The 21,248-nt window shown below is 49.6% G+C and overlaps 1 protein-coding gene across 1 annotated transcript; it reads left to right on the top strand.

Moving 5' to 3' along the window:
• The first annotated feature begins 263 nt into the window (after positions 1-263).
• LTF (lactotransferrin) lies at positions 264-20,761 on the top strand. Its single transcript, XM_056129520.1, has 17 exons — positions 264-357; positions 2,774-2,937; positions 4,267-4,375; positions 4,685-4,867; positions 5,202-5,349; positions 6,355-6,410; positions 7,833-8,011; positions 8,447-8,621; positions 9,421-9,575; positions 10,976-11,066; positions 12,344-12,388; positions 12,733-12,888; positions 13,810-13,951; positions 15,364-15,431; positions 17,217-17,401; positions 19,261-19,450; positions 20,727-20,761. Exons 1-17 carry the CDS (start codon positions 315-317, stop codon positions 20,759-20,761), a joined length of 2,124 nt encoding a protein of 707 aa, XP_055985495.1. The 5' UTR covers positions 264-314.
• The last annotated feature ends 487 nt before the right edge of the window (positions 20,762-21,248 follow it).

Below are 21,248 nucleotides of genomic sequence, written 5' to 3'. Positions count from 1 at the left end.
GGGAGTGAGGTGTAGTGGGGAACAGGAAGAATATCTCGAGCCCTGGGCGGAACCTGGCAGATTTGAGGACTTGCAGGTAGATAGGGGTTGGTTTGCCTCGGGCTAGGAGCTCTGCCCAGGCTCAGTTCCTCCCCACACCACCTCCGATGCTTCCCCGCCTGCTGAGCCTGGTTCGTAGGTTTTTAGGAACAAGGCGGGAGGAAGCGGGGAGGGGGCGGAGCAAAGCCCGTGAGGTCACCGACCTGGATAAAGGGGTGCAGAGGGACGCAGGTGACAGAGTCTTCATTCGCAGGAGTCGGCTCAGAACCCCAGAAATGAGGCTCCTCTTCCCCACCCTGCTATTCCTCAGCGCCCTCGGTGAGTGCAGGTACCTGGGACGCCCCCATCCCCCAAGTGGGGATCCTGTCCCTACGCCAGCCGCATACGGGGGTGGTCGCGTACTTCCCGTCGGGTGGGCTCTCTTTTCTTGCACCCCGTCAGGTTCCAGCGCTCAGCCGGGTGGTCGTCCCTGCCCCCGTGCCCGGTGTGGTGGGCACTCAGTACTCCAAGCGTGGAACACTGGGCGTGGGGTTTCCTTCGGCCCCGCCCCAGCCCACCCGGGCTGCGACCCACCCAGGCTGCAACCCACTCATCTGGGATTGGCCCCGCCCACCCGAGCTATGTCCCTCCCACCCGGGTTGGGTACCGCCCACAAGCCGGGGCCCCGCCCATCAGGGCAGGGTCCCTCCCACCCGAACTCGGCCCCGCCTACATGGCCTCGGCCCCGCCCACCAAAACTAGGTCCCTCCCACCTGGGTTCTGCCCCGCCCACTAGGCCTCAGCCCCGCCCGCCAGGGTAAAGTCTTGCCCACCCGGACTGGTTCTGCGCGCTCTCCTACACCGCGGTTGTGGGAGCTGCAGCTACTCTAAAACTTCCCTGCACAGCGGCGCAGTTTCTTAAAGGTCTTCAGGAATCCTCCTCCTCCCCACTTTTATCCTGTTAGGAAGATGGGTGCCCAAAGTACCGTTACCGAGTTTTGTACGGGAGAATAAAGAAGCTCCAAGAGAGTGAGTAGCTTGCCGCAAGACGTGGTATAGGAGGCAGAATTGCAATTCCCGCTCTCAAGGCAGTGGAACTTGGGAGAGAGCCTTTCTGGGTCTTCATCAAAGAATGGTCAGAGCTGCGAGGTGAGGGTTGTGTTGACAGGGCCTCACTGTTAGAGAGCACGGAGCTGCTTTCTTTCTTGAAAGGACTAGGGGGAGCCCTAGAAGAAAATGCAAGGCTGTTGAGTTCCCTACTCCTCGGACTTCCGGACTTCCAGGGGGTCGTTCTTTGATGGGCACGTGGGAGGGGGTCTTCTTGCAGTGGGGGAGGAGTCCAGCCCCTAGGCAGTGGAATGTCAGAGTAAATCCCAGGGTGTGGATCACCCTGGCTCAGTTGCACCTCCACATTCAATTCTACTTAAATTTGTTGTTGTTGTTTGTTTTGGGGTCACACCCAGCTATGCTCAGGGGTCACTCTTGGCTCTGGGCTCAGGAATTACTCCTGGTAGTGTTTGGGTGTGAGGTGGCATTTAGGATGCTAGGGATCAACTGCATGCAAGGCAAGTGCCCTATTGCTGTACTATCTCTCTGGATCCATAAATCTTGGTTGATTTTTAAATTTAAATTTTACAATTTGTGGGAGAGCAACAAGCACCCCAAAGTGTGACTGAATCCCTTGTCCTGCCTTAGGGGGTTCTGGGGCAGGGGTTGAGAGTGGTGGGAAGGGTAGGTCTTGTTTCAGACCATCCTTGCCTCCGCAGAGTTGCACAGAAGGAAGCTGAGGGTATGTGCTCTCAGGAAGATTCCATTCAGGCTGGCATAGAGTTAGGGGTGCAGTGCAGGTTTGGGTGACGATGCAGGAGGAGCCAAACTTGGACCTGTTCAGGGTTGGGAGATTTCTTTCCATTCTGGATAACTTCTATTTCTTTTGCCTTATTTTTGTGCCAAGATCTGCTGTACTATACTGAGTAGAAGTCAGAATGACCACCCTTGCTTTGTTCCTGATCTTAGGGAGAAAATACTTCATTTTTCTCCATTTCAATATGAGATTTGGTGACTTTTTTTTATAGACCCTTTTTGTCAGGCAGTCAAGTGGTTTTTAGGGTGAGCAAAGCTGGTAGAGCTTCCTCTCTTACTACATAGATTATATCAACGAAAGTAAAGACAACAGAAGAACCAGAACCTAGGTGAAGATAATAACGCAGAGACACAATCCATGTGTGTACCACTTACAGCAGTTACCGACTAACATGGAACCAATTCCTTGATTTCTTAGTTACCCTCTTTGGAGACTCCTTCATACACTGCAATTTACAGTCCCCTGTAGTCTAGACTGGGATTTGCTACTTCTGAGCGACCAATCATAAATCTTCCTTTAGATTCAAGTGCCAGGAGCTATAACTCGTCCTTGTTTACCACCTAGGATCCAGTGGGCGAAAGCAGGGAAAAAGCCCTTCCATCTGATACAAGGAATCCTTCACTATTTGTGGGGGGAAGGCAGGCAGGAAATGTGTCGGTATAAAAGGGAAGACAGCCCAAGGCTTGATGGGCTTTTCAAATTATTGAGAATCTCCCACTCTAGTTAGCACCAAGTGCCTATCAGGCCAAGCAGACACCTCCAGTAAGGAAAATGAGCTGATGCAGTCATAGAAATGCATGGAGAGACATGGAGGAAGCACCGTCAGAGGATGAGGTACTCTCTTCTAGGGACTGTGCAGATAGAGCCAATTCCTTGGCCTTTATCTTCCAGGACTGTGTCTGGCCATTCCTAAGAAAAATGTTCGATGGTGTACCACTTCATCTTTAGAGGGTGTCAAATGTGACAAATTCCAATCACAAATGAAAACAGTGAATAGTCTCTTGCTCACCTGCGTAAAGAAAAACTCCCACCGTCGATGCATGAAGGCTATTGCGGTAAGTAAATGCCACACATAGGGAGGGCCCAAGTGGGATAGCAGGGAAAGGAAGGGAAGGGAGTGGAATAAAATAGGAAGCATGCTCTCCCCTGTGGCCTTACTGGTTGGGTGTTTGTGAGTAAGGAGCTGAAATAAACTTTCTAAATTAGATAGCTCATGTCTGGGGAATCTGGCATCTCCCCTTAAATTATTAGTAGGTATGACACAGCAGCAGCAGCTATATTTGGTTCAATAGATAATTCTGACAAAAAGTCAAGGTTACCCTAGGGGAAAAATCTGGAGAAAGATCTTAGCCTCTAAACCCTGAGAATTGTTATCACCTCATACTGCAGGGAGAGGGTCCACCAAGGCACTGGGCATTGCAAAGATAGAGGACCTTTCAGGTTCCTTTGGGGGCAGGGTGGTTCCATGTGGTGCCAAGGATTGAACCAAGGGATTGTGCATTCAATGCATATGCTTTAGCCCTTTGTTTTGTTTGTTTGTTTGTATGTATGTTTTTTTTGCTTTTTGGGTCACACCTGATGATGCACAAGGGTTACTCCTGGCTCATGCACTCAGGAATTACTCCTGGCGGTGCTTGGGGGACCATATGGAATGCTGGGAATTGAACCTGGGTTGGCTGCGTGCAAGGCAAATGCTCTACCCGCTGTGCTATTGCTCTAGCCTTGCTCTGGCCCTTTGAGCCCTTCTCCTTTCTTTTGTTATTTGAAGTGCAAATCTGAAATAAATTATTATACAACCAATACATTAAACCAAGGCTCGACAAAGTTAAGAGAATGTTTGGTGGGTTAGGTGAATAAAGCAATCTATAAACTATGAATTGTGAATGGAGTATGTGAGCCTGTAAAGAATAAGCTCAAGAGGACAAATATGGTTGACCATGATAATTTTAATAAATCTTAATATTTGTATTTTCTGTTCCATAAAAAAATACTTAAACAGGACATAGAGAAAACCAGGGGTGAGAATTGTCAAAACAACTTTAAACAGGAATGTTGGGGAAGAGCACCTGGGTAAGGGAGGTGGGTGGGCAGGCATATAATGGTGGGCAGCAGCCCACCTCGGGAAGGAAGTTGATCGGTGACCTTTGCACCTGGGTAAGGGAGGTGGGTGGGCAGGCATATAACGGTGGGCAGCAGCCCACCTCAGGAGTGAAGGAAGTTGATCGGTGACCTTTGTTCCCTTGGACCTCGGTGTAGGTCACTTGTCATGAGAGGATATGATGATCCTTCATAAGATCTTCCAGAGCTTTCTGACTTCCTGAAATCCCAGTTGCCTGGGTTTGGGACAGATTTTCTCCTACAGCTTGTCTGGCCTCTGGTTTCAGGAAAACAAGGCAGATGCTATGACCCTCGACAGCAGTTTGATTTATGAGGCAGGCCAGGATCCCTACAATCTTCGACCTGTCGTGGCTGAGGTCTATGGAACTGAAGCAGGTGCGTCCAACTTGGGGATCAGGAAGTTGGGGTGACTTGGCCTTGACTAGAAGCTCTGAGGTATCAGAGTGGATGAGTTTTAGAGATGGGATCTCAGGCAGCCAGTTGAAGAGCTCTAGCTGGACTTTTAGGTCTAGATACTGGCCCATAGGGTGGGGAGGAGGCCATGTGGGTGTCCCCTGGGGACAGAGCAGGCTCCCTGAGCACAGGGCAGCAAGTGTTTCCCTGTCTCACAGGGCTTAAAAGGGATGACTCCTTTCTCTCCTGGATCTGGGCTAAAGGCTTTCCGTCCTTGCTACCCCTTTGCAGAGCCGCAAACCCACTACTACGCCGTGGCTGTGGTGAAGAAAGGCAGCGGCTTCCAGCTGAACAACCTGCAAGGCGTGAAGTCCTGCCACCCGGGCCTCGACTGGACGGCAGGGTGGACTGTCCCTGCGGGCATGCTGCGCCCCTTCTTGAACTGGAGCGGGTCACCAGAGTCCCTTCAGGATGGTCAGATGGGGTCGGGCAGCTGGGGATGATCTTAGGGCAAGCATTTCCTGTCTGGGTACATACCCAAGCCACTTGGTGATCCCCAGGCGAGGGGACGGGGGGATGAACCCTAGGCTGGGTTGCACGGGGAGGGGGTGGGGTGCTTAGCCAGCAAGAAAGCAGAGCCAGCAGCCTTTCCAGATGTCACTGGGGGCTGCTCAGGGGCTTCTCTCTGAGTTCTTGACTTCTCACAGGCTAGGCGGCGGGGTTGGAAGAAGGGGCTCTCTGCCCGACAGCTGGGGTACCCACCTTGGGCCAAGCTGCCTCACACAGTTTTCTTTCTTTGTGTTTACAGCTATTGGTGGGTTCTTCTCTGCCAGCTGTGTTCCCTGTGTCAATGGGAAGAAGTACCCCAATTTGTGTCAACTGTGTGCAGGGACCGGGGCCAATAAGTGTGCTTGCTCCTTCAAGGAACCATACTTTGGCTACTCCGGGGCCTTCCGGTGAGTGGAGCTGCCCTCTTCTTTCCAGTGGCCCTGGTGCCTTGTATACTCAGGCCAGGAGAACTTTCCTTGGCCCTAGATAGATCAGAGCCTACTCTTGGGGCCCATGGAGGAGGCAGACGTCTGCTGCTGCAGTGGAGAAACTGAGGCAGCGAGGGTGCTCACTTGGACCCATCCTGCTCCCCTCTAGCCTTCTGGCCCCCTTCCCTCTACATCAGCCTGAGGAACCGTGACTTTGGCTGTGGTCCTCCTGCTGGGTCTCACTTGGCTGGTGCTGGGTGGGTACAGATGGGCCTTTCCCAGGGGTAGAATTTTCTCCTACCTGGGCCTCTGCCCTACCTGGGCCTGGCCTCTCCCATATACGACCTTTTTTTTTTCTTTTCCTTTTGGGTCACACCCAGCAATGCTCAGGGGTCACTCCTGGCTCTGCACTCAGGAATTACTCCTGCTGGTGCTTGGGGGACCATATAGGATGGCGGGGATGGAACCCGGGTCGGCCTCATGCAAAGCAAACACCCTACCTGCTGTGCTATCGCTCCGGCCCCATACACGACCTTCTTCCTGAGCCTCAGAGCCAGTTGCCTTCCCTGACTGACCTCAACTCTCTGCCCTCAATCCCGAGGTATCTGCTGCTCCTCTCACTCCTCACTCCTGGGCACAGGCGGTTTTGTAGTGAGACCTTCAGCTTCTTGTCCAGGCAGTCCTGTGAGAAAGAAACACATGGACAGGAAACCAGAGGAAGCCTTTACCCTTGTGACATTCTCACTTTAATATAGAAAGACCAAAAAAAAAATTGCCCTCTCAGCCCTTAAAGTGCGGGTGTGTAGGTGCTTCTGGTCTGTCTCTGAGTCTGGCTTCCTCAGTATCTACCTGGAGGGAGCCCCTGCCAACTGCCTTGTGTGATGCCCCGAAACCTCTGGCCCCAGGAGAGCAGCTCCAGAGAAGGTAGCAGGAGGAAGTCTCATGGGATTGTGGTGCTGACCTTCTGGGATGTCTGTTTCACAGGTGTCTGAAGGACGGGGCTGGACAGGTGGCGTTCCTCAAGGATACCACAGTGCTACGTAAGAACGGGGAGAAGACTAGAACTGTTGCGCCTTTTACTGGAGCCTAACTCTGGGAGCTGAGCTCGTTGGATTCCTCAGTTGTCGGCACCCCCTTGTATCAAGGTTCCCTACAGGACGCAGCTCTTCTCTGATCATATTTCCTATTTCAGATTATCAGTTGTCTTGAATTCTCCCCCTATCTTTCTCATCCTCTCCAGGACACCTGTTCCAAGGTACCTGACATGTGTTCTCTGAGATGTATGTGTTCTTCCACAATTGACTGTGGTGATATGTATTTCACACTTTCGTTGTTAGAGATTAGCCTCTGTTGTTCAGTGGTTCTGACAGTTGAGGAATGCTTCAGGGAACATGTCTGTGAGATTTTACTTATATACCACTCCAATAATGGATTATTGTCACCCTATCCTTACCTCTATCACCAGTCCTGTGATTCATGTACAACCCTTATGTACAACCACAGAGTATCTTATGGGAGAATGCTCCTGAAGGACCACACATCGAAACATCTATAGACTGAACATAATTTACTCAGGCCCACAGGAGACAGGCCACCACACCCACCAAGCCCATGAGACAAGGCCTCTATACCCACCCTGGACTATTAGGTCACTCTGAGGAATCAGCATACCCACCAGCACCCTGTATTTCTCATTTTTCCATTACTTCAATTTAGGGTATTTTACATTTACTTTTTATGCAAATGATATAATCAATTTGCACATCCTTAATTAGGATGATGTACATCTGAGACCTATAAAGCTGAGTTTATAGATACTCTCAGTGTAATTACTATAAATCAGAGTTTCTCTCATTTTGTAGTCTTCTATTATTTTTTGTTGTTTTTCTGTCCACATCTGGTGGTGCTCAGGGTTTTCTTTTGGCTCCGAGCTTAGGGAAGGTGTTTGTCACTTTACACACTCTGAAACAATTTGTAGATGATACAGATGAATAATTCCAAGTTGGGTTGAATTCAGTTATAACACAGTCATTTCTATTTTTTTTAAATATATCAGTGTTGAGAAATCACTCAACTATATTTTCAACCTTAAAACTTTTTTTCTTTCCAGAGACCTGGGTCAGGTAGGTAGGCCTCTTACCCAGGCCTTTTCTCCATGAGTGACCCTTTTCTAGGTGAACTTGTTGTAGAAACAGATGTGGTGGGCCCAGTCACCCTGACTTGTCAGGTGCAGCTGCCAGAATCCCAGGACCTTTTGACCCTGGCACCGAACACTGCATTGACCTCCAGGGCTTTCCCTACCCTGTCTTTACTTTTTGGAGAGTCTGGAGCGGCTGTCTGTCTTCCTGCTGCTCAGTCTTACCTCCTCTAAGCGAAGTCTTCTTCAACTCTCATTCTGTGGTGCAGGTGAAGGTCAGGGTCACTGCCTGCAGTCGGCTCACCTGATCTCCCCCTTCCCTTAGAGAACCTACCAGATAAGGCTGAGCGGGACCAGTATGAGCTGCTATGTCCAGACAACACCCGAAAGCCGGTGGATGCATTCAGAGAGTGTCACCTGGCCCGCATCCCTTCGAATGCAGTGGTGGCCCGAAGTGTGAATGGCAAAGAGGACTTGATCTGGAATCTTCTTCAGAAGGCACAGGTACTCTCACTTCTGGTTCTCCTCACCTGCTCTCATTTGAGCGAGTGTGGTTCCTTCCCTCCTGAACTTCCTGTCTCTCCTAAAGTCCTTCTGGAGCCTCTCTGGGCTTCTGGGTATTTTTAGATACAGTAGCCTGCAGCCTAGGACACATCCAGGACATTCTCGAGACATTGAAGCCTTCTGACATGGCCCACTGGAAGTGTCTAGCTGGCTGGGGCAGAAGCAGGGGAGGGGGCATATAGAATATACTCATGGCGCCAAGGTTCTGGGGCCCTAGCAACTTGGCAGCTTTTGCTCCAGGGCCCAGGAATGGCATGAACTTCCCTGTGGAAGGACGTTGTCTCTGACTCATCACAAGGCTCCAGGTTCCCTTGTTCAACACTGATTTTCCTTGGTTGCCTCCCTACTTACTTTTGCCTGCTTTACCTTAATTAGGAAAAATTTGGAAAAAACAAGTCACCGGCATTCCAGCTCTTTGGCCCCTTCCGTGGGAGGAAGAACCTGCTGTTTAAAGATGTCACTGTTGGCTTTTCAAGGGTCCCCTTGAAGGTAGATGCTCAGTTGTACCTCGGTTTCAGCCTCCTCAGATTCATCCAGAACCTGAACGGAAGTGAGTGAGGACCTGCCTGTGTCCAGAGGGCAGGCTGGTGTGATGTGGGGGAGGAATGGGCAGGTGGAGTTGGGGGTGAGTGAGGGGAGGGGCCTCCCAGAGAGCACCTCATTCCCCCTTAGTAGGCAGCAAGATTCTGCTCTGTCACGGTCACTTTATCTCCAGGCCACAGGAGGTCTGACACAGGTGTGAGTGTCTTCTGTGGACCGAGTCAGGTCTTGCAGACCCTGTAACATGGGGCTAGGAGGGTTGTCTCCAAGATGACCGCCACCTGGTCAATGCTGCCATATGTTCCTGTCCTCAGGTTCCCCTGCCCCATGAGAAAAACCAGTATCAATCTAGAGACAGGAGGGGTGGAAGTGGAACTGGGGTGGGGGACATTGCTCCGTGCTTGACCCGGGAGACCCAGAGGTTCAGTTTAGCCACTGCTCTGTCTCTGTCTGGGGGCTTACAGGGTGCTGCAGTTAATGGTGTTCATTACTGGGCTGGGGAGGTCAGGGCAGTCATCAAGGTCCCTTAGGCCATTGAGGGAGGCTGCCACTTTCCTGGAAGTTTTTCCCTGTGGCCCAGCCACGTTAGGGGAGTCATTCCACTAAGGATGGGAGGGTGGACTCAAAGCCAAGAGGAAGCTAAGTGAGAAACTAAGGGGGCTGTGGATATGCTGAGAGGGGAGGGGGAAGGCCAGGCCCCCCTGCCCCAAGCAGGAGGAAGTTCCCTCTGGAGCAGGAAGGGCTGTCTGAGGGATTTTGGTCCCAGGAGGCCTGGGATGGTGCCCCCACCAGCTGTGTACCTCTGGCAGAGTTCGATCGGCTGAGGGAGCAGAGTAAGCTCCTGGTGTGGTGCGCCGTGGGCAGTGACGAGGAGCGCAAGTGCAAGCAGTGGAGCACCCAGAGCCAGAACACAGTGACCTGCACCGTGGCTGCTACCTCTGAGGACTGCATCGCTGCCGTGATGGTGGGTGCCGCCTGCGTGCCTGCCTGCCATGTGGGGAGTGAGCAGGAGTGAAGAGGCGTGGCTGGCAGGGCCAGTGAGGGTGACCTGAGCATGCTTACACGGCCTGTGCTCAGAAGCTGTTCTTGAGTCTAAGAAAACCCTGTCTACCTACCACTGCAGGAAATGGGGGGAAACAAAGCTAGGAAATTAAAATTAAACAAAAGGCAAACCACTGCAATATTTCACAAAAATACACAGTGTGGACAATCTCCCACTCAGGGATTTCACAGCCCAGCTAGGGAGCTGTGTTGTACAATCTTGGACTGACCAATGTGGTTTTTGAGTTCTTTACTAGGGTATCATAGCCAACTTCCTCTGTGAATATTCTTTTTTCACTCTCTTTTTTAAAAAATTGGCTTACTGGGGCTGGAGCAATAATACAGTGGATAAGGCACTTGCCTTGCTTCAACCCCTGGCTTCCTATATAGTCCCTGAGGACAGCCAAGACTAATTAATTCCTGAGTGCATAGCCAGGAGTAACTCCTGACCATCGCTGGGTATGTCCCTCAAAACAAAAACAAATAAAAGATAAATTTGATTTATTTAGAAAATTTGAATATAATTTTTGTTTTGGGCCATACCTGGTAATGCTCAGGGGTTACTCCTGAATCACTCTGCACTCAAGAATCCCCCTGGTGCTCGGGGGACAAAATAGGATGAGTTGGGATCGAACCTGCGCCCTACCTATGCTGTACTAGCTCACTGACTCATTGCCCTGTGACTACTCTTTAAAAACATGATTTTAGGTTGTTTGTACATGGTCGGAACTCTGTTTAGCTCTTCCACCATTCTGCACAGCTCCTATTTATGAGCCTGACCTGGTATATCCTTGATCCATAGCTCCAGTTATGGAGTATAGGGATTGGGGTGTAAACAAATTATTACTTGACTGAGGAGGGGAGCTTTGCAGCCTGGTTGAATTCATGCTCTGGTGTTGGAGTCAGGCTGTGTGTCCTAGTGGTGAGCCAGTGAATCGTTTCTGCTTATTTGTTGACCACCCTATATGGCACTTGGAATGTCATGTCAGTGAACTGAGATCTGAGGAGAACCTGGGCGCCATCTTCCTTCTCATTGAGCCAGATTGACCAAGGAGGAGCCCTGAGAATGCAGGGAGCACAGTCAGGGGTTTGCTCAAAGCACAGAGCGAGCACCACATGTGGTTGGTCCTCTCAGTGGAGGTTACAGGCTATGACAGGTGAGGTGTGTGGGCTGGGCATGGAATTACTAGAGTGAAGGTATTTCCTTAGAGGGCTGAGTTCAAACACTGCTCCTATCTGGGCCCCTGACAGGCTCTTCTCTTCCAGAGGTGTAGAAGCGGAGTGACTGGACAGCTTTTCTAGTGCTCTGCTATGTCTTTGCAGAAAGGAAATGCGGATGCCCTGAGCTTGGATGGGGGTTATATCTACATGGCGGGCAAGTGTGGGCTGGTGCCTGTCCTGGTGGAGAAACGAAGTAAGTGGGCCAATGTCCCCCCTTGGCTTATTCCCTTTGTGTCATGGGGTGGAGACTGGGGATGGAGAGAAAGCAATAACCCTACTCGTGAGTGGGTCCAGGTTAGGGTGGATACATTCAGATGAGAGAGAGGAGAAGGCAAATCTCAAAGGGCAGAGTTGCCTCAGAACCTCTGGTATTGAGAACTGATGAGGCATAGAGTAGCCATCCATTCCATTTTATTTTTATTTTTTATTTTTATTTTTATTTTTTTTGCTTTTTGGGTCACACCTGGCGATGCTCAGGGCTCTGCACTCAGGAATTACTCCTGGTGGTGCTCGGGGGACCATATGGGATGCCGGGGATCGAACCCAGGTCGGCCCCATGCAAGGCAAACGCCCTACCTGATGTACTATCACTCCGGCCCTTATTTTTAATTTTTTTAATTTTGTGGTCACGTGGAGATTTGGACCATGCTTGGTTGTTTGCCAGGCAAGCACCTTACCTGCTGTACTCTTACGAGCCCTGGTCTTAATCTAATTCTTAATTAAGATTTTGTTTTTCCACTAAAGTATGATATGCACACAGAAAGGGGCATATCATGTACACTTCCATGACAATTCGCCTGCTGGTCCATTCCGAAGCACAGTACCCAGGTTAAGACACAGTGAGCCTCACAAATGCCCTCATGCCCTTGGTCATCAGCCTCTTACTGGAGACTCCTGGTTTTAAGCCACACAGATCAATTCTGCTAGTTCTGGAGCTTGTGTGAGAGGCATCATCATAGTTTTTTAAAAATTTTATCTCTCATTCAGTGTTATATTTGTGCTGTTTATCCCTGTGAGTGTATAGCTCTGTTCAGCTCTGTATACCTCAGTCGAATATGAGACTATTCTACTGAGGACTCTGCCATCGTAATTGATTTGTCCAATGGTGGCTGGGCATTGCTTTAGTTCCAGTTGGTGACTGTTGTGAACAGAGTGGTATGAACAGCTGTGCCCATGACTCTAGGTGAGCCTGTGCCTGCATTTCTGCTGGGGCAGCCCCTTTGGATCTAATTCTGCATCATTGTGGGGCCTTGACAGTCTGTGACATCTCAATAAAACCTAGTGCTTGGGCTGGAGTGATTGCATAGTAGATAGGACATTTGCCATGCATGTGGCTGACCAGGGTTCGATCCCCAGCATCCCATATGGTCCCTGAGCCCGCCAGGAATGATATCTGAGTGAAAAGCCAAGGGTGTGACCCAAACAAACCCAAAAAACAAAGTTAAAGACTTTTTTTTATAATTCTTTTAGAATCCTCCCAGACGGACTCAGATTGTGTCAATACCCCTGCGGAAGGTGAGTCAGTCTTGTTGGTGAGTCACACTTTGGGGGGCTCACACTTGCTCTTCATCGAGTTTGTAGCCTACAGTCATTGCTTTAGTAGCTCACACATAATGGGAAATTGCTGGTTTGTAACTCAGGGGGTGGCAACACTGTGTGGTTGATTCAAAGACAGTCTCTGGCAGTCATTTAAAGGCTCGACTCTACTTAACCATCTTATTTAACAGCCCTGTGCAATCTCACATTAACATAGAGCAGTTTTTGTTCCACACATTTGTTGGTGCTCTGTGACCTATTTTGGCCCTGGAGTCCACACGCCAGAGCCTCTGGAGGAGTAAGACTTGCTCTTTGTCATCCAGGCTATTTCGGTGTGGCGGTGGTCAGGAAGGCAAACACTGACCTCACCTGGAATTCTCTGAGAGGCAGGAAGTCCTGCCACACTGCGGTGGGCAGAACCGCAGGCTGGAACATTCCCATGGGTCTGCTCTTCAACCGCACCGGCTCCTGCAAATTTGGTGAGGAACCTCGAGGAAGGTTGGGCTGGTGTTCTGGGGACACGTCCTGCTGTGGAGCTACAGGGGAGGGGACCAGAAGGCTGATGGGGGCCATGTTTGTCTTGGGGTAAGCACCGTCTCCTCGAGTCATGGAGGGGTTCTTGGCATCCTACTTCCCAGGTGCCTCCCCATCCCAATCCCCAGGTAATAAGCCCTCCTACATCTTGTCTATTCCTCTGCATCCTAAGAATGGAAGCAGGTGTGGTGAAATCAATGATATTTCAATTTTTTAATTTAATTATGTTTGGCTCCCGGGAAGTTCAGATCTGGATTCCTTCTGTCACTGGCTTCCTAGTTTGGGGGAAGGGACCAACCTGTGCCACGATAGGAGACTTATGTGACTAGACAGATTGGTTTCCCACTCCACACAGTGACAGGACTGAGTCTGACCTCAAGAATCCTCGTCCATTCTGCTTCTGGGGCCTGTCACTGCCCTCCCCCTCCCCTGCCCCATGTACACTCCCTCAACCCATCTCACCTGGGTCAGATTAGCCTTGTCTACCTGCTGGCCACTCCCACTCCCCTTTTACTGCCCAGTCCTGTCCCATAGCTCTACTAGCCACTGGGCACTGAGACTTGATGCACAAAGAGCAGGCATCCAGGTCAGAGGCTGGAACCTCTGACGGGGCGAAAGGGGCACACATGTCCCGGGGAGCAGCAGGTGTCCGGGAGATGTTCTGACATCACCTCTAGTCTGGTGCTGACTGGGGGGAGGAGTGGGGCTGGGTGGGGCTCATGGATGGGGGATGTGTCTGTAGTGGTGATGGATCTGTGTTTCTGCGTATCCTGGCCAGTGGTAAACTGAAGCAAGTGCCTCGGCCTGGCAGTTAGCCACGAAGGGGACTTGGGAAGTAGAACACTTCCCACATTCCTTCTTTGCAGCTGAATACTTTAGTCAAAGCTGTGCCCCTGGGGCGGACCCCAGTTCCAGCCTCTGTGCGCTGTGCATTGGTGACGAGCAAGGCCAGAACAAGTGCGCAGCCAACAGCAATGAGAGATACCATGGCTACACGGGCGCGTTCAGGTGAGTGTCCATCCAGATGCCTGTCCTTCAGCAGCTTGTTGCTGCACCCAAGGGACCGGTCAGGGCAGGAGCAGGGCTTACCAGCTGTCCAGCCAGCAGTCTCAGGGCTGTGCCACCTCCTTTCTGGCCACTCCACCCCAGGCCTGGAGCCGCAGTAACATCTGTTGGCCTCCAATTCTACTAGTTAGAGGATGTGGTGTCTTTCTGTACTTCCCATAACCCCTACCCACTCCCCCAGTCTAGGTTTTAGATCAGGTTTTGCTTTTCTCTTTATACTTGGCATTTGAAATGGCAGCAAAGGGTGTATTGCTGCATTATTCTCTGAAGTGAAAAAGAAACCAAAACATATACTTTCAGAAACCAAAACATACGCTTTCAGAATCCACTGATAACCCGGAAGTGCTTCGTGGGCACTCTGCATTTCCTGTTTTATACAGTCCTGTTTCTTAGGGTGTTGCTTCTCAGAGACACTGTTAGGGTTTGCCTGGCACAGTCTTTATCTACTTACTGCTGGCCCACATCCCTAGTCTCCAACCGCCAACGCTAAATCTCCCCAGAAGATGGCGCTGTGAATCTGCACTGGACTGTGGCCAAAATAGCCCTGGAACTTCCTGCCATCAGCTGAGGAGACTGGGACCCTCCCATGGGTCACTGGTCACTGTCCCCTGAGTGTCTAGTAGAATGTGCAAAAGTAATTGTTAAGGGACTAAGAACTTGCAAACAGAAAGGTTGTGATGTGATTCCTCTCAGAAATATCATAGTCTCATGTCTGATGAGGAATTAAAAATCAGTAGTTTCTTTATTTTGCAGACCAACAGCAAGGTCTTATTTTGCTGGAAACATCAACACTTTAGTATTGAGATTTATACTTGAGAAAGCACCTCCAAATTTTGTTCAAAGAGAAAGCTGGCACCAGAAGTCTTACCTCTATATTTATTTTGCATGTTTTTAATTAAAAATTAATTAAAGAACTGTGACAGAGTTGTTGATAATGGCATTCAAGCACCGATCCCACCACCAGTGTCAACTTTCCTCCACCAGTTAGTTATCTCTATCTGTCCAGCGTATTGCTGATTCTGAATTTTGAACAGTTAGCTATTTTCTGCTACCTTTCTATTGCAGAAGAGTTAGCCCCACAACTCTCCCTATGTCCCTCCCACCCACAGTCACAAACTGCATCTCCATTTTCTGTCTAGCAAGAGGACATCTTAATCCATGCTTGCATGGTTGCGAATACGAAAATATCACTCTCTGTTAAATGTAGTATAATAACATGATATTTCCCTAGAAATCATGGTCTTTGTCTTTTTCATGTGTCTATGTTTTAGGGCCAGGAATGTATATCACAAATATTTATGCAAGCTTGAGTGACTTCTCTCCTCTGGTGATGTTTGTTTTTTGGACCATTTCAGGTGCCTGGCTGAGGGGGCAGGAGAAGTCGCCTTTGTGAAAGACACCACTGTTGAGCAGAACACGGATGGTAGGTGAAGATGTTTCTATTCTCCCTCACCAGCAGAGCCACGGGCCTCAGCCAGCCTGGTTATCGGATTGGCATTTCTGAAGCATAGAAACTTCTCTAGACTTTGGCTCAATTTCATTCAGAGATTATTTACTTCAGCGTACAACATAGTGTCAGCTATCAGTATCACACTGATTTTGAACTTAAATATTCTTTCCTTCTCCTCCTGCACTTCCTCCTTCTCCTCCTCCTCCTTCTTCTTCTTCTTTTTCCTATCCCTCCCTCCCTCCTCTCCTCCCTCCTTTCCCCCTTCTCTCTCTCTTTGCTTCTCTCTCTCTCTCTCTCTCTCTCTCTCTCACACACACACACACACACACACACACACACTTCCTCTTGTCCATCCTCCAAGCTTTCAGAAGGAGAATTAAAGCCATTTATGTGAATTTGGAATTATTTCAACGTCAAGCCCACAAAGCCAAGATCTGAATTAAGTGGTGAGGTCAGAGGGGCAGACAGACTTGGCCTGACAATGAATATTTACCCGCACACACACAAAGACATGCACATAATCACATTTCAAAGTATGAACCCTTAATCTAAGTGCTCTCCAGGGAGCAGACTGCTATCAAATTTAATTTTAAGCTTCACTGGTATTTTATTGGAACTGACTATCAACATAATAGGCTTGACTAAACACAGAAGTTCCAATCTTTCCTCTGGTTGCTCAAAGGGCATTTGAATATGGAAGGACACAATTTCTCTTTGAATATCAACCAGTTATTTTCCCTTTTGAACTTGCTGGAAAATAACACACAGTGGGATGATTTTTTTCTTAAGAAAAATGAGCTTCTTTGTTCAACGTGGGTTAGATTCACAGCCTGTCAAACCCACCGTCCCAGAGTGTGCATCTCAGTGGCATCAGCACCTCTATGGATTGTGCGACCACGCACACAATCGCTTCTTGAGCTGGACAGCCCCGTAAACCCCTGCATGGATTAGCATTCGTGTCCACAGCTGAGCAGGATTCCCATCTCCGTCCACACTCATTTCCGTTTTCTGGAACATTGCATATGTGGAGCCCACATTACAATCTTTGGTGACTGTTTTCTACCTGAGCACCACGTGGTCAAAGTTTATCCGTGTGGTAGAGGTACTACATGGTAACTCACTGGTGTGTGTGTGTGTGTGTGTGTGTGTGTGTGTGTGTGTGTGTGGTTGGGGGAGGTGTCCACTCCTGGCAATACTCAGCCTGTCTGTGTGGGTCTGATGGTCAGATTTTTGACTTGTGACACAGAGTAGTTTGGACTCAGAGGTGCTGGGGGCCCCCAGATCTACCCTCGGTGGTGCTGGGGGAGAGAATGCCATGCTTTACCAGGGATTTTGCATGGGGCCCCATATTGGGCTCTGCTCCATTTCATGCCTCCCTTCATGCCTTTTCATGGCTGGTGTACTATACACTCGTCCAGTGTAAGTGTCGTGTCACAGTGGATAGACTTGCAGTTATTATTGTTTGTACAGGATAAATCTCCCTTCTCTTGCTTTTCTTTTTCTTTTTTCTATTTTTTTGGGAGGGGCACACCCAGCAGTCCTCAGAGACTGACACTGTGCTCCACTGACAGTGCTCCTGAGGCTATATGTGCAGCTGGAGATCAAACCGGGGTTGACCAATTCAAGGCAAATGCCTTAACTTGCTGTATCATCTCTCCTGCCTTCCTTGCTTTCTCGATGTGTGGTCACTGACCCGTGGCTGGCCACCGTCAGCTGGCAGGGACCATTTCATATAGCCTGGCTTCTTTCTCGTCCCAGGAAAGAACCCTGAAGCATGGGCCAAAGATCTGAAGCAGACGGACTTTGAACTGTTGTGTGTCGATGGCAGCCGGAAGCCTGTGAGTGAGGTGCAGAGTTGCTACCTGGCCAAGGCCCCTGGTCATGCGGTGATGTCTCGTAAAGACAGAGTAGAATTTGTACGGAAGGTGCTGCTCCAGCAGCAGGTAAGAAGCGCCAATCCCACCTGGCCTTTCTGAACTCAAGGTGCCTATTTGGTGGCTGTGGCATGAGGCAGGGGCTTGGTTCCCTGCCAAGACTTTTTCTCTGCCTCCCTCTTCTGGCAGTGAATGGATGACAACATTTACTTCCTGCTGGGGGACTCCCCAGGCCTCCTGGAGGAAAGGGAGGTTTCCTGAGCAATGCTAGGCTTGGCAGAATATACCTATCACCTGCCCTGGGTATTGTGTCCCATGACTTGGGCTCACTGCACTGTCTGGATACAGTTACACTTCCTGTCCCTCCTATTGCTCTTCAAATGAGGGACGACAATGAGCCTTCTACCATAATGCTGAGTGTGGTTTGCTCAGAGGATATGAGGCCCGAGCGTGAGTAATGTTCTAGACAAGGCCTCTGCATCTGAAATCTCTACCCAAGGATCTATAGGGCGAAGAAAGTTATCTCGGGCAAGTGATTTGGAGGAAATACTACAATTTCCTTGAAGTGTGATTTTCATTGGTGCTTTGTTGGACCTGCAAGCACCATCCCTCTAGGTCACCTGGGATGGGGAAGAATTGGTGCAAACGCTGCCATCCTGCAGAGCCCTTTCCTGGGTACCAGCCTGGGCTTGTTGGAGTTCTGCCATTCATATGGTGTTTGGTTCTCACTCAGCCCTCCTGGGCATGGAGCGGGGACCCTGGCCATGGAAGACCCAGGGAGCTGCCCAGGGCCACGATCAGGGAGCGACAGGCTTTCCACTGCGGACCTCTCCCTGGGCAATCTGGTTAATCCCAATGCTGGAGGTTATCAGCTTTGGGGGACAACCTTGAAAGTCTTCACCTTGCACTGAGCTGCCATAAGGCCTGTGGGATGAGGTCGCAGATGCAAAAGAAAGGACCCAAGAGCAAAATGGAGACTAAAGCTAACGCTGCTATAATAGAACAGAGAGTAAATTTAAGAGGGCAAATCCTAATAGTTTTCACCACAGGAGAAATAACTTTTTCCTTTTGCTGTTTTGGGGCCCCTGTATCTGGCCGGGGGCCACCCATGGTTTGGTGCTTGGGGGTGACTCTCAGTGGCTCTCAGGTGACCATATGGTGCTGGGATTAAACCCAGGGTTCTGGCATGCAAAGCAAGTGCTCTAGCCTTTTGAGCTAAGACCTTCCCAGCCCCACAGGAGAAAAATCTTTTCCTTTCCTGTTCTTTTTATTGTATCTATGTGAGAAGGCTAGAACTGTAGCACTGTCCTCCCGTTGTTCATCGATTTGCTCGAGTGGGCACCTATAAGGTCTCCATTGTGAGACTTCCTGTTACTGTTTTTGGCATATTGAATATGCTACGGGGAGCTTGCCAGGCTCTGCCGTTCAGGTGGGATACTCTCGCTAGCTTGCCGGGCTCTCTGAGAGGGACAGAAGAATCGAACCTGGGTCGGCCTCATGCAAGGCAAATGCCCTACCCGCTGTGCTATCACTTCTTGGCGTGAGAAGCAGGCTAGTGAAAAATGGCTAGCATTTCACAATATATGCAAATCCAACCATCATGCCCTATACCTTAGATGTATATGCAGTGTTGGATGGTGGTAATGGTCTCTCAGTAAAACTGGGGAGAAAGAAAGGGGGAAGCGGGGGAGGTGAACTCAGCAGTGGGGTAGTGCTTGAGTGCTCACTGCACAGGGTGGGTCCTCCAGCAGGGTGTGGGCACAGAAGGGCTCGGGTCAGGGAGGACTCAGCTAAGGTGACTGAGGTACTCTAGAACTCAGCTGCTGTGGCTCCAGTTTTCCCAAGCTAGTCCTGAATGGGAGCAGTGTCAGTGTGTGGTCCCTCCTCATCCTTCTCCTCACCTGTTTCCTTCTGCCCCTGTGCAACAGGCTCTGTATGGGAAAAACGGACAAGCCTGCCCAGGCACATTTTGCTTATTTTCATCTGAAACCAAAAATCTTCTGTTCAATGATAACACTGACTGTCTGGCCAAGCTCAAGGACAATACGACATATGAGACACATTTGGGAGCTGAGTACATCACAGTTGCTGCTAACCTGTGGCAGTGTTCCAACTCTGGTAAGTGGAGGACGGCACCCCTGGGAAAGCTCTAGGGATGAAGGTCGAGGTGAGAGGGGCAGCAGCATTTTCTAGGCCATGAAAATGGGTGTAATGATGAGGCCAAGCGATGCCTTGTTGTGTCAGGCAGCTGCAATCTTACTGGTGAAGGGAAAGAATTAGAGAATAAAAATAAGCAGTCCGTAATGACTAGGCTCAGTTTTTATAATGCGGAGAACAACTATTATGAGGGCATACAAACTAATTTTATACAGTAAAACGAAGTGTCTTTCTTGATGTGTATGTACATATACATATAAAGACATGTATAAACAAATTATAAGTAATAGTTTAATTTTCATAAATACCAATCATAGAAAAAGTCTCAAAACAGTTTAGCCAGAAAAAATATTTTGGTAATCATTGCTACTTTAAAAACACATAGGAAGACTTGCTGAATGTTCTAAGACTCAAGGGAAACTGTTCCTGTTTTTAGGATGCGCCACCCCCCACCCCTTACCATGTACTGGGACATCCAGATTTCTCTTCTTGGCTGGCCACCCAGAAGATGTGAGGCTTTGGTGTGGCTTGGGAAAGGGGCAAAAGTCTCTCTATCAGTGCTTCTCAACCAGGCACAATTTTGCCCCCAGAGGAATATTTGGCAATGCCTGGGTGGGGCTGGGATCTAGTGGTAGAAGCTGAAAAGAAGCCCCTAGCCAAAGCACAGCAGAGCGCTCACAAACTAGAATCACCCGGCCCAACATGTCAGTAGCACCGAGACTGAGAAACTCACTCTGCTTTATGTCAACTGGCATCTTAGGGAGTTGGGGCACAAGTGGTCCGAGGACTCTACTGTAAGAAACTTGGCTGTTGGGCTACTCCTATGAGAAACACAGTCCACTGTGTCCCGGGCAGGGTCTCTGTTCATCTGAGCCCCCAGTCCTTACCACAGCAACGCATGCAAAGCAGAGCTCAGCGAGTGTTTGCAGATGAGTAGCAGTGAGTGGGTGAGTTCTGGTCTGAAGCACAGTTGCGCAGAGAACTGTATGAAGGTGATGTTGTGAATTACTCACCTACTCTCCTTCAGAAAGTTAGAGGACTGTCTGTGCCTTGTGAATTGAGTGTGTGATTCTCTTGGTGACCAGTGGGGTGTGGTGCATCTGTGTTCTGGGCTACTCTGTGTGTCTGTGGTTCTAGTCCTGGGGCAGTGTAAGCGAGGGTGCTTTGGGATAATCTGTGTAAGTATGTTCCTGGGTTGGCTCATTGTTCTGAATCTCTGCTTTGCTGTGTTCCCCAGAGCTTCTGGATACCTGTGCCTTCCTGGGCAGCTAAGACCCCAGAAGACAGCTCCCTACAGGAGCCTCGATCCTTCGTCTTCGGTGTCCCCCCAAGCGTGCTGGGACTCCTTCTTCTGGAGGGTAGAAGCGTGCCACTTTCAGCTGTTTCCATAATTCTCTGCTATCTCCTTACAAAAAATGAAATGTTTACTTAAACATCATTGGTTTTCATTCATAATAATGCATCACTCATCACTCACTTTTTTAAAAAAATTGAATCACCATGAGATACAGTTACGTGCTTTCATGTTTGAGTTTCAGTCGTACAATGATCAAACACCCATCCCTCCACCAGTGCACATTCTCCAACACCGATGTTCCCAGTATACCCCCCTTTCCAACTCTCCCCCTGCCTCCATGGCAGACAGTTTACCCCATACTCTTTCTCTCTACTTTTGGGCATTATGGTTTGCAATACAGATACTGAGAGGTTTTCATGTTTGGTCCTTTACCTACTTTCAGTATACATCGCCCATCCTGGA

The sequence above is a fragment of the Sorex fumeus genome, unplaced genomic scaffold, assembly GCF_029834395.1.
Source record: "Sorex fumeus unplaced genomic scaffold, SorFum_2.1 ptg000072l, whole genome shotgun sequence".
Classification (NCBI taxonomy): domain Eukaryota; kingdom Metazoa; phylum Chordata; class Mammalia; order Eulipotyphla; family Soricidae; genus Sorex; species Sorex fumeus.
This window is presented reverse-complemented; position numbering and strand designations above follow the sequence as displayed.